The sequence below is a fragment of the Phaethon aethereus genome (genome assembly GCF_964289735.1).
Source record: "Phaethon aethereus genome assembly, chromosome: Z".
Taxonomy (NCBI): Eukaryota; Metazoa; Chordata; class Aves; order Phaethontiformes; family Phaethontidae; genus Phaethon; species Phaethon aethereus.
The window spans coordinates 870,616-888,685 of record NC_138577.1 but is presented as its reverse complement, the minus strand read 5'-3'; the positions used below and the strand labels follow the sequence as shown (position 1 = coordinate 888,685).

Below are 18,070 nucleotides of genomic sequence, written 5' to 3'. Positions count from 1 at the left end.
AGACAGGTATTAGCCGAGGGTACCTGTCATGTTCCTTCAAAAAACACCTCTATGCTACACCGAGAAGTCATGGGACTTATTCTAGTTGAAAATGCTGCAAAGTACTGAAATACCTGAAACACCCTCCATACGCAATGGTTTGTTCAGACGGTAGCTGTTTGGCAACATGCAGACTCCAAAGCTCTATCCTACAATGCGATCGGTGCAAGCACAACAGTACTGTGCCATAGGGTTAACTGTAGATTCAAAGAAGTTTGCAAGGAAAGCAAGGAATTCTGTGGAGAATCACAGGAGTTGCCCATCTTTAAGCTGATGACATCACTTTGTGAGGATCTTAAAGATGCTAGCTAATTCGGGGGGCGGGGGGCAGAAGACAGATATGTCCAATCATGAACAGCTTTGTCTTATATTAAAAGATTTGTAAGTGGGAGAAAAAATGACAAGAATAGGATTATAGTAGAATTACAATATGCAAAAATCTGGGAAAGAAAACAATTTTTCTATAGCAGCCTGAGCAACAATACTGTGCAAAACTCTTACTAAATGGCATCTTAAATATATTGATGTTTACGTAGCAGCTGAAACCACAGGGTCACAGGCACAGACACATTGAAGGGAAGATGTTCCCCAGTGACCTGTGGTGCACTCAATGTCCAAGGCTCAAAATGTGCAGATACCAATACACGGAAGGGTTGTGAGATAATCCAGGCAGATGGCTTAGTTTGTCTTCAACACGTTGCTGCGGTGTTAAATCTCAGGTACCGAGACCATAGAATCAGCTCCTTCCTTTGTTGCTGGCATCAGCATCAGGATGACTTCAAAATAATGTCATAAGGCAAAAGACTAAAGTTATCCCCCCCACCAGGTCAACGGTGCCTATCACTACTGCATGTCCTCAAGAGGAGTTTTCACAAGATGGGACAGTGCAACTCAGTGCTCTGAAGAAATGAAGTCTCTAGGTTCTCTTGCTTTCTTGGGCACTGTTTTCTTTATAGCCGATGAGTTTGGTAGATTTTTGCTTTTCATGGATGTTGCTTTCCTCTGTTTTTGATGAGTGGCTTGGAGAGATTTCAGCCCCAGCATCTCACAGTACTTATTGCACTGGTGGAGGGCTCTGAACTGCTCAATGAAGGAAATCGAGCAGTTGCCTTTAAAACCTTTGTATCTGTAGCAACAAAGAAAAAAAAAAGCCAAATGGGATTGCAAGATTCATTTTCAGCACAGGGAAGCAGAGTATGACTGTTGACTCATAAACAACTTGAAAACATTAAGAAAATCTCTTCCACCCATGCTGTTTTGAGAAGCACTAACTCGGTCACAGAAAATCAAACTGAGCCATTGAGAGGTGAAGGAAACCAGGTAATAAGTAGTGACAGAGAGGGTGAAGGGTTAAAAAGGCATAGTTCTGTGCTCTGTGTCCTAGCTAGTATTTTTTATTTCATTTAGTTGGGGATATAGTTGTCTGCTGGCTAACTTTTTCCAGCAATATATAAGGAATATATATATGTATTATATATATGTATCATACATAAAGGAAATCCATTCTACATCATTCTCTATAAACAGTTCTTTTGACTACCATGAAGAGACAAGGTTGCCACATGAGGTGTTGTCAGAACCAGAAGCTGTTTTCATCCAAACACGTACATAACTTCTGTGCTACGCTCCTCCCTCACCCAGGCTTGACTTCAAGATCTCAAGGAGCCAAGCCTCTTGGGGAAGAAGGATGTAAGAAGCATTCCTGAGGAAGGCGGTCTCATCCAGCCTTCACCGTATCTCCCACTGCTACCTCTCCCTTCTTCAGTGGGCTAGCAAAGCCAGGGAGTAGGCAGAGCATGTACATCCCTCTTCTCACCCTGCCACTGGTTGCTGACATTCCTTCTGGTGCCTGCTTTTTAAGCTGCAACAACTTTTTTGAAAAGCTGCACCAACTTTTTTGAAAAGCTGCACCTGCTTTTTAAAGGAGTAATTTTTGGTCAAATTACCAGGATGGAGAAGGGAGAAGAAAGGCCAGGGTGCTCCTCTCCTTTTTTGGTAACCTTAATAAGTGCATGTTCTACCCTATTCTCTTGGTTCACTGGACACACAGTGTCCCCAGATGTGAACTGTCAGTTATCACTGCATGAAAAACAAGCGAACAAGATTTAGCACTGAAATTAGCACAACATGCTCATTGCACAGCACTCCAGAGAACTTCTTTCCTCATGCAGATTGCATAGTGGTAAAGAAAACACTGTTCCTCCGAGAAGGTCAAACCCTTTCTGACAGATAAGTATCTTTATTGCAACATAGCTCACCAAATTTTCTTCTACAAAAGAATGGTGCCAGTGGTGAAAATATAATAAAATACCTTGCAACAAAAGGGGACGATATCTGCCTCCATTTATACCTAACTGTCCTATTTTGCATCTCTGGTGTTCCTCTACAGAGAAGAAATAGAAAAGTTGAAACCTCAGGCTGACTGCTTTCCTAGCATCACTAATTCCACGCTAGGAGGAAAGAAATCTCTTTGGTGGTTAATGCAAATCTGAAAGTTTCTCTAGTATATCTAAAAGGTAATATTTATTGCTTATTCGGGCACATACTAAAATGGTAATGTATATTGGCAGTCCCCCTCACAGCCAAAAAAAGTAATCTATACATTTTGCTGCTGCTTTTGAACGCTGTCACAATTGTCTACCCATAGAGGATGGATACCAAATGATTTCAGATAGGCTACTGCAGCAAGACTGCAGATAATTGTAAGGTGAACAGCAGACCTTAATCTTCTAAAGAATTAAATTATCGCTGGTGGTTAACTTCAATAAGAAAAACTATTTTGGAGTTCAACTCTCTCATCGTAACTATTTAGGAGTAATTTTTGTCTTCTAGACATGTAGATGTGGTGCTGAGGGATGTGGTTTAGTGACGGACTTGGCGGTGCTAGGTTAACGGTTGGACTTGATGATCTTAAAGACCTTTTCCTACCTAAACAATTCTATGATTCTATGATTGTCATACCAATATTTTATTTTTAGATTCTTCTTTGAAGTCAAGAGTTTTTGAATGTTAAGTATGTATTCCAGTGAAAGAAAGCTCCAAATGTATTTTACTATTATTTGTCACGTGAAGCTGTTCATACCAGACAAGGTTACCCTCTAAGTTAAACAGGTAGTATGCCTAGCCTGCTCTAGAGAAACCACTCAGCTAGCTTGCTATAAACAGCCAGATGAACCTCAAAGGCTTAAGAATTATTTTTCCTCTCCTCTACAAGTAAGTTATGCGCTTGTTTACCCAAAGGAAATTTAAGAGGAGTGCCACCGTTACTTCAGGACTATACCCTGGATCTCAGCAAGATAATGAGTCGTTCTCTCGCTCCTTTGGAGAAATAATAGACTTGAGACTTCATACCTGAGCTCCTTTACTAGAGTCATCAGGTGTGTGCTCCAGACACATCAGCAGAATGTAAGCTCCACAGGCAAACATGCCTGTGCTCAGCAAGAAAATCTCTTTATATCAAGCATTGATACTGACTCCAGAAACTACTTCAGCAGAGCAATGCACTGCCAGCAAAGAGCAATAACTTAGACCAAAATATTTTGATTAATTTATAATGAATATTCAGTTAACCACTGGGTCTTTGCAGTGAGTGCCAGTGGCAACAGCAGCTGTCGTTACAGCACCTTCCACTGTCACGGTGTGTCACTGGTGGACACTGCAGCAGCGTGTGTAACACAGGGGCAGCTGCCAATGCCTGAGGAGACCAGGAGGCTCCGTGCAGACAGCGTGGGGTAGCATCTCCTTACTCCGGTATCTGAAATTCCCATTTCTGCTGCAAGACTGATGGAGAAGCTTCATTTCTCCTGCACTTTGTGTAGGTGTGTTCTGGCAAAAATACTAATGATAAGGAACCTCCAGGGCTATCAATCAGGTGAGAAGTTTCACTGCACTGAATGCTGGTTGTTTTAATTTGTGGCTGCAAAAAGATCACACACTCTTTCTCTTGCTCTCACTCTCTTTTTTTCCTAGGTAGCCATTTTGTTGCAGCTAAAGAAAATTTCCTGTGTTTTTCTCATGCTATAAAATTCTGAAAATACTCAGTTCTTTGTGGAAAGCGGAAAGAAAAAGTTGAGCTGAAAAAAATCCACTTTTCTCATGAAGTAAACAGAAGCCTGTCTAAATGGCTCTCCTATCGGTATTTGTCACTTCCTGTATGTCTTTGAAGGAACACCTAAACAAAGAGCAGAAACAGCAGCATTTGCTCAAACAATACTATGAATAAGAGACACTTTAAATGAACAATTGAACGTTCTGCTAACTAACTTTAGCTTTAGAATTCAACAAATGCCAGAAATAATTGCAGTAAAAGAGTGTAAATATCTTGCGAACAAGAGACAGAGCATTTATATTAAAAGCAGGTGATTATTTTTATTTTACTATCTCTGTTCCTAAATCGAGCCATCCTCATTTCCCTTCTCTTAAAATAACAGGTTTGCATTTGATCTTGTGGCTACAGAAGTGGCCTAGGTAACACTTCTTGTCCCTTTTGGAAGTCGAGAGGCATGAATGAGCCTGTGTGCAGTGTGCAGACAGCCCCAGGTCTTGTAGCGGGCGGCAGAAAAACTAACCTGCAGATGTGAGACTGAAGTTTTGCACCCGAGTTCTCCCAGCTGTTTGCTGTTTGTTCGTCGCCCCTTCCAGAGAGCCCCGCCGTGTGTGCGTCCAGACTGCATCATTTGTTCAGGGCAGACCTAATGACCATAGCTCCGTCCTAATTTGACAGGACTTGTGAGCTTAATTCAAACCGCTCTGTGCTGTTACAGCTTGTGGTATGTGTAATGGAGGAAGGTCTCCATTAGTGAATGGCTCTAAACGGTGCAGTCTGTATTCACGGAATCATAGAATCACAGAGTGGTTTGGGTCAGAAGGGACCTTTCAAGGCCATCTAGTCCCAACCCCCTGCAGTGAGCAGGGACATCTTCTACTGGATCAGGTTGCTCAGAGCCCCGTCCAGCCTGACCCAGGATGTTTCCAGGGATGGAGCATCGACCACCTCTCTGGGCAACCTGGGCCAGGGTTTCACCACCCTCAGTGAGAAAAATTTCTTCCTTAGATCTAGTCGAACTCTACTCTCTCTCAGTTTAAAACTGTTACCCCTTGTCCTATCGCAACAGGCCCTGCTAAAAAGTCTGTCCCCATCTTTCTTATAGCCCCCTCCAAGCCCTGGCAGCTGCAGTAAGGTCTCCCCGGAGCCTTCTCTGTTCCAGGCTGAACCCCCCCAGCTCTCCCAGCCTGTCCTCCCAGCAGAGCTGTTCCAGCCCTCGGAGCGTTGCTGGGGCCTCCTCTGGCCCCGCTCCAGCAGGTCCATGTCTCTCCCGTGCCGAGGGCTCCAGAGTTGGATGCAGCACTGCAGGGGGGTCTCCCCAGACCAGGGCAGAGGAGCAGAATCCCCTCCCTCGCCCTGCTGGCCACGCGGTTTTGGGGGCAGCCCAGGACACGGTTGGCTTCTGGGCGGCAAGCGCACATTGCTGGCTCATGTCCAGCTTTTCATCCACCAGTACCCCCAGGTCCTTCTTGGCAGGGCTGCTCTCCATCCCTTCATCCCCAGCCTATATGGATACAGGGGGTTGCCCTGACCCAGGAGTAGGACCCTGCGCTTGACCTTGTGGAACCTCATGAGGTTCACCTGGGCCCATTCCTTGAGCTTGTCCAGGTTCCTCTGGATAGCATCCTGTCCCTCAGGCATGTCAACTGCACCACTCAGCTGGGTGTCATCTGCAAGCTTGCTGAGGGTGCCCTCGAACCCACTGTCTGTGTCACTGACGAAGATCTTAAAGAGTACTGGTCCCAATACAGGACCAGTATTGGTATTGCTCTCATATGTATTGTGTCAGTAACACCAAACTATTGACGATTCCAATCCCTGGAAAACAGCAGGCGCTATTAATTCACTATCTAGATGACTGATAAATAAAACCTGGACAGAATTCCATCTCCCAAACTTGACAGCTGGGGGTTGGCCCAGACCAAACCTTCCTTAAATCTGATGGGGGAATGTTGGATTTGTCTCTAGGCTTAAACTCCCCAATGCCTCTTGTTGCCATGTTGAGTAAAACTAAATTTGTCAACGCCCTGAAACCAGATAGACTTTCAGATCCACATTTGGCAAACTGCACTCCTGTTAATCATCACGACCGTGGGTCACTGTGTTCTTTTATCTTTCCGTTTGCCACTCTTGGGTAAATACCTGGGCACTTGTGCACAGCTTCTAAACTGGCTCTCTGTTTGCACGTAGAAGCCAGTCACTGTGTTGTGTTATTTTTGTTTACGTTCGCCAAAGAATGGAATAAATAGCTTATTTAAAGGATTGATAGGCTGCCTGACTCTGGTGCGCCCCAGTGGCCACAGTAAAAATACTTTCCAGGCTTTTCGGTTTCTAGATAGGCTTCGCCCTCTACTGACAGAAACCGTATTGCAGCGCCTTCAGCACATTGAATAAAGGACCCTTTGCTTTGGGTTCGTTCGGTTTCCAATTCAGTGGTAAAACAGACACAGGAAGGATAAAAGATCAGAATTACTTTGCAGAGTGTTGATTGTTGAAAACATCAATCTCCGCACAGTCTCTACAGGAAGGAGAGGAAAGGTAAAGGCAAAGGATACATAAATACTCATCCAGAAATGTTTGTTTAGAGTTGGAATATGAGTCTGGACCCCCAAAAAAACCATTAATAGCAATGAGCAATGCTGAATATAGCGACAAAATTTAAATGTATCTGTTTGTTGTGCTTGGTTTACAAGAAACACTGGGGTATAAATAATGGCCATGAACAATTCATGACAGTTGGCATATTGGCTTTTGCAAATTCATCAATAACGGTTTGTACTGTGGCACTAAATTATTTGAAAGCCTGATTATATTATGAGCATGGCAGGTGTGGGAGAGATGGATTTTTTTCACGGTTTTTTTTTCCCCTCATCACAACTTTAATCTTAGAGTGAGAATTGTATTTAATTTACATTCCAACCAGGAACAATATGAATGTTTTTCCTTTCATCAAGGACCGCAGAAGCATTTCCCAAGGATATTTTTGCTTTGCCTTGATGTTATTGGAGGCAGAGGACTTGTCTGTGATCAGTGAGGTCATTATCTCTGCAAAGACTGGTTGAGAAAACTATGGGAATTTCTATAGGCAATTACACAAAAAAATCAGCTTTGTATCTTCTCTAATACAGTTAAAATCATAACAGTATCATACTATATTTTCTAGTTAAGTAGGACTATGTATGTTCTATGTATGAGATGACAGACAATCTCTCATTGGCATGGCTGCACACTACCAAAAGCAGCAATAGCCAGTAATATAGATTTCTGTGTATTTGTTTGTTTTCCCTACCCAGGCTCATGGAATTAAAAATCCAACTGCAGATATTAATGCAGAGGTGTCCTTTCTGGGAAAGGAGCACGAAAGAAAAAGACAGGATCAGGAAAAATCTGTTGTCATGTAGTAGTATCATTAGCTAAATGACAAACAAAATTATACACAACATTTTTAAGAGGTTGTTCAAGAAGGGAAATTATAGTCCCTTATTCATGACTGAGGTGATCCTTACTACAGTTTGCATTGTATATGCATTTCCTCACTTAACCTTCCTCTTCCCTAGTCCAACATGTGTTTTTATAGGAGTAATTTCCCATAGCGAGCTGGATAACAACATCTATTAAAGCTTTTCTGTAAATCTTCTGATTCCAGAGAACAGCGTTGCCTAAACAAAATTTTTATGGTTTCTTTGTTTTATAAAAGGATGATGCAACTTCATTTCAACTGATTTCAGTTTGGATCCACAGCTAAAAGAGTAAATCAGTGTAAATTCTGAATGGATGCCAGCCTGCAAATGTTCAGGATTTTCCCAGAATATTCTGGTGTCAAATTTTTAATAATTTAAAACACATTGTGAGGGTTTTTGTCCTGTACCACAGGTATACAGACAAGCTCCAGTTTAGTATAAAAACTGAATATATGTGATCGGATCTGCTTGTTTCTATCAGTTTCTCATAGGAGAACATGAATTTAAAGCATTCACAGGCATTTACCCTCATCCCCTTTGCTTTTGCGGCAGCCAGCTGACTTGAATGACTGCCTACACTGCCTATTTCTAGCAATGGCTCTTTTGGCCTGTGGTGTAACTAGAAGCTTTAATTAACAGAAACTTAAAAGACGTGGAAGAAAGTTAGAACATTAAAGACTTATGTCTTTACACACATGCTTAGGTCTCCCCAAAAGACCTGAAGTAATTGCAAAACTACTAGGAAACAGGCCTCTCTAAATATTAACCGATCTTTTGTTATAGCTCAGAATCACTGCTCTTGAGAGAGAAGGGAAAGAGATACCATCAAGTCCCTTAACACATTTCCTTTTTTATCAGATAAGCAGCCTATACAAAGCTAAACAGACATCTTCCCTTCACCCATGCAGCTGACAAGAACACAGGCTCAAGGAAAGCTTACGATCACTGACCGCTATAGGAGGAAAAACTAACTCATAGAGCTCTAAACTGAGAAAACAGTCTTTACAAAAGCTTGTGTCATAAATACATACTCTAAAGCTTTGGCACTTTTGCTGGCTGCAAGAGGGACTTCAGCTCTGTTCCCTCATGCAGTCCCTGCACCACCCCCTTAAATTCCTTGCAAAAAGGGCAATACAAACTTTGGCCCCTTTCAGGGCATCTCCCTCTCTAGTTCCCACAGTACTGTGGTAGACATCCTCTCTTCTTCCAGGAAAAGAGTAGGAGGGGAGAAAGGGTCACCTCAGCTACTGGCAGCAGGATCTAGTAGTAGGGCTAGGCAGGTATAAGCACTTGTATTTGCATTTACTGGGGCAGGTGCTAGTGAGTGCAAGCCCAGCCAGAGCTCTGGCTCCAACAGCATGCTGGTTTTGAAATATTTCCTCCATGGTCAGAAGCTCTGGACAGCACAAACACCAGGTTTTTCTTTGTAACTCAGGCTGGAGCCAGTGTTAGCCCTGCGTTTTTGGCCCTGCGTTTTCAGCCCTACCTTCCTCCGACTGATGTACCACCAAGTAAAGTGACTTGCTTGTAAGCCACCAGAGACCTTGATTTCACTCTTGAAATGCCCTTTGAATAAGGCTATTTTAAGGGAGGCATGAAGGAAAAGCAAAGACCAACCTACAGCGTAGCCCCATCCTTTCAGAACAAAAAATATGTGTTTTCCTTACAGGCAGGTTCCCATAAATACTAATAAAAAGATGTTAAAAGAGTCATATGAGGATTGTTTTCTTCCAAAGTTAAAGCAAAAATAAATTTCCAGTGCGCCCTCCCCCAACATACTTACACTGTGAAGAGATTGATGTCTAAAGCAAAACCATGCTGTTTGTTGAGAAATAATTTTTCACTCACCCTTTGGCCAGTGTTGCTATGCCAACGTCAGTTAACTTCATTCCTACACCTACAAGGCATCAAGGAAACAGAGAGCTTATGTTACACTAGAATTTCTAGGAATATCTTCAGATTCAAGAGTACCACATATAAAGGCATTAAATATTGTTTAATGACTCATGTTTTTAATTTTAATTACTTGTCACCATTATTGCAAAACATTTTAAAGTACCTCAATAAAAATAGGATGTTTGTGCTCTGTATCACTAGCAATTTCCAGAAGTCAGTCTCATACCAGTAGCTTACAGATAGCAAGGTGATAAACAGAGCGTAACTTGTTTCCTGTGATGGATAGTCAGGGCGGGAAGAAGGGGTTACACTTTGATGACTGCATTTTAACAAACACAAAATCATTGCTTATGCACTTGCCCTGAGATGTGTATATTTATTTATGGGTTTTGTGGTTTTGATGCTTTGCAGACTTGGACTACAAGGTTTATCAGTAGAAATTATTTGCTTTGCTAATCAAATAGCAATAAGTCAGCCAACCTTATTTTTATTTTTTGGGTGAGAGATCCAAAATCCCTTTCCCACTCAGTATTTCCAAAAACTTGGGGTTTTTAACTGTCCCTTTGTTGACTTATTTTAGGCAAAATCCAGTCCTGTAGTGTGCAGTTTTTTCTCTGCAGGAAAACGATGGTCTCAAGACCATTTTCCTTGGAGGATACCCTCAGAAATCTCAACCAGTATGCCTGAAAAATGCAGCCTAGATACTCAAATGAGAAGATGATCAGAGAGGAATGATTTTTCTCTTTAACAGCAGCAAGTATGCTGTCCTTTGTGGCAGCGATCATTATAGAAGCTTAGATACCATTCCTGCTGTTGCGCTTCCCTCAGGCTAGGATTTTGTTCTTTCTTCTCCCTTTAAATTACTTCAGGGGTCTTGTGTAGATGTCTTGTTGCTAATTTTCCTGCCTTCTCTTGTTGAAGAATATGGGATATTTTCTAAGATTCCACATTCCTTTGGTTTTCTGTCTCTGCTTCAAATATATCTGTGCATACTGTGTTGGGTACAAGCCCAGCATTTCAGCAGTTACAAGGAGTCACACTCACAGGAGCATAAGAACAGCATTTAGTAAATGCAAAGAGGACATTTCTTCATGATTCTTCTTTTTTTGAAGGAACATTTCTTCAAACCTAGGCAGGACCTGAATGTGGTGCATTCCACTCTTCAGAGATTAAATACAAGAAAAAGTGAAGGGCTAAGATGTTATTAACAATTGAAGTCTTTAATTCACAAGACGTTTCATTAACCTCTGGGAGGTGAGACAATAAGCCAGACTTGACTTGTATTGAGTGTCCTGATTTACTAAGGGGACATGTGGAAGAAAACTCTCCAGTTGAGAGTATAAGATCTGTTTTTCCTTTTCCAAACAGTCTTCTTCCAAGAACATAAGTTAGGTAAAAATTCCCTTTCTCTGCTGATTAGATAAACATCATAGTACTGCACAGGTTAATAAATGTTTGCCCCTGCTGCCACAGCAGGCAATTAATTAATGTCTTTCTGTTCCCTAGGGTAACACACACATAAATAAACACAGTGCACTTAAAACAGGCTAGAAAATAAAACATCCTAACTCTCTTTCCTATCTTTTATTCTGATCTGCAGGAGATGCTGTATGAAACAGGCACAGGGCCAGGGCACTGTCCTCATCTGGAGGAGACTCTGCCCATTAGAAGGTTATGCAAGGAGCACATTCAGCACTGCCAACAGGGCACAGAAAGCCAAGAATAACATTGATCAGAAATAAGTCTCTAGAAGTTCTGCAGTTACAGGGATTGGCTGTGAGTGGTCACCACCCTGTATCATGGGAAAGCCATTTTATTGCCCCCGCTCAGACAACTCACCTTGCAGGTCAGTGACAAGCAAGCTCCCATTGGTCTTCTCATACACCCAGTGCTGGAAGGTACAACACTTCTGGCCAGCCTCTGAGTCTCTTCTCAGGAAATTTACTTCCTTGCCATCTCTGACAGAGTATTTCACAAATTCCCCAACCAGCTCCTCTTCCACTGTTGCATAGGGGATGTTATTAGCAGGGCGATGAACAAGAAAAACAGGAATGATCCTGAAATCGAGGGATAAAAAACTAATAAAATCCAGAGAGTTCTGTCAATGAAGGAGTAAGAAACAGACAAAGTGGCCAGTGATCTCAGGGAGTGAATGAACAGCTATCAAGTCTAAACCAAGCTAGGGGACATCTGGATAAGATTCAGATCTTCTAGGTAGCTGTAGAACAGAATCACATTATCCTCTATGTGCTTATTTCTTTGTACTATTTACTCAGCGGTAAACTTTTTAAGAGCATACTTTCTAACGTTGTCCTACTACATCTCAAAACCTAAACTCTGCACTATAAACGGTGCTTGCTTATTTTGGAGTATCACTGGAGTATCAGTCTGACTGATAAATGATTCAGTCTTCCTGAGGTGTTAAGCACCTGCAAATCTGATCCACTCCAGAAAGAGCTTTGCCCAAGACCAGTGTAAGTGGAGGATTTCTCAGACTACACTCCTAAAACTTGACACATCCAAAATTAGCAAACACTTTTGATAATGAAAATACAAAGCAACTACTTTACCAAAAGGTAAGAGGAAAAAAGAAAGTCTCTGTAAAGTTCCTCAGATTCTCAAGACAAGTTGGTCCAAGTGAAAATCTAGAATGTGAAGAATCTTCGGCTTTGGCAAAGTTTGGATCCAGATCTGAAAACTTCAGTTAGTTCTGTATGAAGTTTTCAGGAAAATGAAAACCTGATAAAATGTCTCATTTTATTTATTTAGAAATTGAACTAGTTTAAACAGAAAGACTTACAAAGTTTTGTAGGAATACAGGCTAGGTCCATTTATGTCTAAAGATGTACCATGCCAAAAAATCACATCCAATAGCGAATAAAATTTTGCTTAGGGTATCATGGTCTTCCCAGAGAGAAAGACTAACTGTGAAGTGATAATGACAACAGTTTGGAAGGAATCATCTGTCTCACTGGCAACATGAACTTCTTTGTTATCGAAGTTCCTGCGGTCTGGAAAGCAGTGTGCTACCTCACAGATAGTGGTCTTCTGTTTGTACTTACACTGGGAAAACTCAGCATTCTTGTTAGGCAGCACTCTGATACTACAGTACAAATCTCTCAAATTAAAACCTTAGAGTAAGCAAAAAAGTGACATCAGTGTATATTAGAGCAGAATTTAACAATGCTCTGAGATAAGGTCATTTTGGAAAGCCATTCAGCTGGAGCTGGTAGCAGAACATAACCGTATTTTATCAGCTAGCTCACAAGAGCTCCTAGCAGTATCTCAGAACGAATGGAGGGAATGACTGTCACCACAAAACAGGTTTCTAGTTACTTGCTTTCTTACAAACAGTCTTATCTCTTAGAGCAACACTGCCAAAGGGGTGGTATAGTTGCTTCCAGATGTACTTGCACTGGATTCTGGAAATGGCAGAATCATGAATGTACTTATGTGCTCTATATACACTGAAAGGAGGTCTAGAAGAATTAGTCATGGATAGAGAACCACAAGTCTTCCACTCCTAGTCCACAATCAAGCTTTATTGACACCATTAATTTATTTGTTGTTGTGATATTTTACCCTTACTGTTATAGCACATGCAGTTAAACTGGTACAAATGGCCTTTATCCCAGTAGTTACTCTCTCTCTAAGAAACAATTGCTGCACTTGTCTAGTTCTAACCTACTCATTCAAGGTATGATATCAGCTTAACTCTACCAGTACCATTAAAGTGAACAGCTTTTATTAGTATGTAAGGCTCTGTATAGTTTCATATTCCTGCACACTGAAAGGAAAACAAATGGGTCACTGGTTAATAGAGATGTTAGTACTACTCCACTGTGGAAGTATCGTAAGTAACCTCAAGACCACAGAATCTCTCTCCCCACCATTCCTGCCCTTTTATAAATATCTAGCTGCCAGGCCACTGACTGTTACAGGGGAGTGCTTTTCCTCTATCCTTTCCCCAGCTTTCTCTTACAGTCAAATGTGCACAGATAGGCTAAGGCTGTAGCTTTAAAGCTAACTCTGGAGAATGTGGACGACTTTTCTCTTGCTCTGTTTCCCTTATAAAATGTTGCAAGGAATATACCCTCTTTTAAATACAAGTTTGGTCTGGCAAGGGCTGGATAAAAGAAAGGAACCTAGCCTTAAAATCTTGAAATTAAAAAGCAAACCAAAAGCTTATGCACATCATCTTTTTTTGCTCCTCGCTGCTGTCTTCCAGGCAATTGTTTAGAATAAAGCACCAGATCTGAACCTTCTGTGTGCCTGTTATTTGCACCAGCCTTCTAGTTCTCGTAGCGTACGTTTGCTCTCTCGTACCAAAACTAGATGTTATATCCTGTACCTAGAGAAATCTCTCAAACACGAATTTTACCAAGAGCAATATATTTCCAGAAAAGAAGCTAACTTGCACAAATATGTTTCCTAAAAGATCTCACTGCCGTCTCCACCATTTCTAATCCTGAAAAGATTGCTTTAAACAATCACTCCAGAGGCTGTGTTTTAAGTGGCCATTTTTTTCAGGGAATCAGTGCAGCTGAGCAGATCTTGTGTCATCTAAACAGAGATGGAGATCTAGCCTGCTGTCAAGCATGTAGGTCTTATCCTTGAAGCAATGCAGATGGAATTTCAACCATCCATTGCAAATTCAACTCTACACAGTAGCCTGACACTGGAACAGCAAATCCTTTGAAAAAGATCTATTACCAAATGCTCAAGGTGCCACTTCCCAGCCTTAGAGGCAGAGATGAACCTGTATTGAGCTATTGGACTGATGTACACATAATGGAAAACTTCTGGTATGAAATAAACCAGTCTCTGGGAAAACATAGAACCAGAGTTGAGCTTTCTGGCTTAAGCCTCTCTACGTAGAAAACTTGCCTTAGCTTCAGAATGATCATGATTTCTCTCAAGATTTGATTTTTAATGGAAAGTTGGAAGGTCTGACTTATCCCCTACTGCTGTTACTAGATGATACTGTAGTATCACCTACTGGTGTCACTTCACTAACATGAATAATTTCCTCTAAATTTATATCAAAATCATGCCTTTTGCCTGCTATTTACTCCTTCTTTTCCTTCTCTAATGGGAATGGAATCTCTCTCACCACCTTCATGCTCAGTATTATTTAGGTCATGACTCCATCTGTAACATTGTTCTCAGGATTCCTCTTTCTTCTTCTTTAGTAATTACTCCTAGCAGTCAGTGGGCAGCTGTGGCACAAGACAATACATATATGCATATGTGTATATTGATATAAAAAAATATATATACTCACTCTGGTACTTCCCCAAAGCCTTCCAAGGTTTCAGCTTCAGCTGCATATATCTTCGCATACTCTCTTGCAGTATTTTGGACATAGCATTCCTATATTACAAACAGATATATCTGTGGAATATTACTCAAAATGTTTAACACGTCATCTGTTTGAATATTTGCAAGACAGCTCTTCTCCAAAATTCTTGCTGACAAAGGACAGGGGAAGCTTACCTGCAGTGCTAGTTTGTAGTTCTTTTGCACTAGATCATCCTTACTCTTGGTCCCATATGTGATAGCATTGTGCACTTTGAGAACACAGGGGTGGCCAGGACTGAACACTGGCACGAGGCCTTGCATCACTTTACTTCGGAAGGCCTTCCGGTGCATGCCTTCACCAAAGTGAAGCTCTTCTGTAGCTATTATTCCATGCAGGTTCCCACCAAAATAGCTGTCACTGATGAAATCTTCTCTGAACATGAGCTGCATGAATTCAATTTCTTCCACACCTAAAAGACAATGCCACGTTGTTCTGCACATCTTTCTGCAGTCACATGGAAAAGGGTGGACATGGGAGAATGAACGCATCTCTCCATAGAGTATTAAATGCTCAATGGAAACAGAATACATGGCCTCACTTCTATTAATATGGGGTTGGGACCCTGCCTGTTGCCTGTACCAACTAAAGCCAGCATGGGGAAAGGCGGCAGTTCAGGTTCATAAGGAGAGAACACAGAGTGCAGCAAACAAAAAATAGAGGTAAAGATCACAAAAGCTGCTTTTAAAACTATTAGTGGAGTTGTAAACTGGAGCTTGACAAGATTGTGAAGTCAAGCTGACTGAGAACTAAAGAGATGTTGAGGGAATACAGAGATCCTGCCAACTCTGCTTTTTTGGGAAGATAGTAATAAAGCTAATTTGCAGCAGTGTATGTAGATATGAATTTAAAAGTAGAACACAGTTCTGTGCCCAATGTGCTCAATGCATGGTCTTCTGAGGCTAGTCTTTCAGAAAAGACAGAAGTTGCTGAAACAACCAGAGCTTGTTTTAGTTTTCAGCTTGGAATCTTTTCAGGCAAAGATTCTGCCAACATGTTCATATAGGCACTCAGCTGAAAGAAGTCTCAGACCTTAACCAATATGACCATGATGGAAACATGCCTTTCCTAGTACCAACCACATCTACTATATCAGCCCTGGTGCTGCAGATTGGCATATTAAAGTGTTTCTTTCCAGCTCAAAAACAGGTTCATTAGCAAATTTAGAAGAAAATAACAAGAGTCTTATTTCAGAAGTGATTTTGAAGAAGAACCACATTTCTGTGAGTGACCACATCAGTTTCAATCACAAGGCAAATACATCCATTTTATCGACCTTTATACTGAGGAGAAATTGGTACAATAACATTTCTCTTATCCCCCCACCTGTGGATTTTGCAAGTACCAGTAGCATAAGAATGTGTGCCTTAAGTTTGTTACAGCTGAAATCAAGCAGGATTATGGATTTCACCTTTTTAAATGATCACTGGAATACAGATGGAAAAAAAATACAGGGGGAAAAAGAAGTGGTTAAGGTTAAGCACTGAGAGAAACTAAAAAATTTTAACTGCACTTCAATTCTGTCTAATCACAACATTTCAAGCAACATTAGTGGAAAAGATAAATAGGAGAAAAAAAGGTGTATACTACACAGCAACGAAGTCCTTCCAGCTCCCCTTTGTAGTTGTCTCTGCTTTAGGCTCTGTACACTATTGCCTCTCTTTGAAGCACAGAGGAAACAGTGCACATATAGAGCTAGAATTAGAAGGCTCCTTAAGTCCACCTAAAATCCTCTGTTGATCAAAAGTTAGTTATACAGTGCTGTTACATGAAAAGTCCTGTCTTCATTTTAACAAGGAACTAAATGTTTAATTTTATTCTTCTAGAAAAAGAAAGAAAAATCAATTGTCCAAATGAAGTACTTGATTAGTAGTATGTTCAGAAATTATAAGCCAATTTGCAATGCACTGTCTATCTTTAGCTGCAGCACAGCAAGACATATGCCAAGTGTGATTAAACGCAAGTTAACATATGGGGAAAGCATTCCAAATCTTCATGGCCGTCTTTCTCTTGGAGTAAAGTTACAGAGCAGGTGACTTGCAAAGACCATGTGTGCAAACACCACTGGCAAGCTTTTCTGCCAAAGGAGCTTTCAGTACTCTGTGTGTGTGTGTGTCTCTCTGTAAGATGCAATGCAATGCTATTTCACTCTCTACTGTGTGTGAAGTGCTAGTGCATCAAGCTAACAGGAAGTTACACAGTCAAGTTCAAATCAATAGTTTGTCACAGTGGGTACTCCATCACCCTGCACAAATCATTCTATCCTACATGAGGGTATTTCACCTACAAAACTCCCATGAATTAAGAGAATTCTATCTTTGATGGTACAGCAAAGCCGAGTGTAAAAAGGGAAAGACAGCTAGCAAAAACACAATACTGATCCAGTGGCTTCAAGGGATTCCCATAGTTTCCCATGGGATAATTGTCAAAATGTCTCAGTCTGGTTGTATTTTTCCATCTTTTGTTCGATTTGGAAATCAGAAGGAACAAAGATTTGAGCACACATTCAAGCACATGTGTGTACTTACCTTCACAATTCTGAAAACTTGAGAGATGTTCCAATACTACAAGGAAACAAAGAAACAGATTTTGTAGTAAAAAAAAAAAAAAAAGAATGGAAAATGCCATTGTCATTATTATTAATTAAAATTATAAACTGGGATTTACCTTCAGAAGTCAGATTAAACTCAGCAGTCACCTTTCCATACATATTATTCAAGCAGCAATAATACATTCCCTGGTCTTTGTTACTGGCTTTAGCTATTGCCAAAGAGACGGGAGAGTCATCCTGGGCACTGGAACAGAATATGTTAGTTTTCCACATTAACACTTTTAAAAGATATTTTCTGATTATTCCATATATCTCTCCTCCTGTCCCTGGAATTTCTGTCCCTCACTGCAAAGACTGATTCAAATATGATGCAAGTAGACAAAATATTTTATTTCACCCTACTTAGAAGCATTCAGCCTACGATGTGTTTCAAAATAGATGATCCTACTACATTCTGAGAGAAAAGTACCCCAATCAAATAAAAAAATAGTTAAATCACACCCAAAGGCATTCTAATATTACTATCAAAATCATGGCCAAACATATAAAGTACGAACACACAAAAGCCTAAAATGTTGTATGCTGTTCCTCGATATTGACTCCTCACTGGGCTTTCTCTGTTCCTTTGTTTTTTTCAAGCTAGGTATTTGCTCTGTGATGTCTGTCTATGCCATTTCACAAATGGATCAAAGGCAGATGTTATTAGCAGGGGTCCAATG

At 40.9% G+C, this 18,070-nt stretch overlaps 1 protein-coding gene across 1 annotated transcript in view; it reads right to left on the bottom strand.

Moving 5' to 3' along the window:
• Positions 1–930: 930 nt before the first annotated feature.
• Positions 931–18,070, bottom strand: part of LOC309415311 (alpha-protein kinase 2-like) — a gene marked incomplete at both ends in the record, with an annotated part of 39,107 nt that continues 21,967 nt past the window's right edge. Inside the window, 7 exons of the mRNA XM_082012795.1 lie at positions 931–1,165; positions 9,394–9,442; positions 11,281–11,498; positions 14,726–14,814; positions 14,938–15,212; positions 17,329–17,364; positions 17,468–17,595. Of these exons, the coding sequence (XP_081868921.1) occupies positions 931–1,165; positions 9,394–9,442; positions 11,281–11,498; positions 14,726–14,814; positions 14,938–15,212; positions 17,329–17,364; positions 17,468–17,595 (1,030 nt within the window). The remainder of the gene's footprint in view (positions 1,166–9,393; positions 9,443–11,280; positions 11,499–14,725; positions 14,815–14,937; positions 15,213–17,328; positions 17,365–17,467; positions 17,596–18,070) is intronic.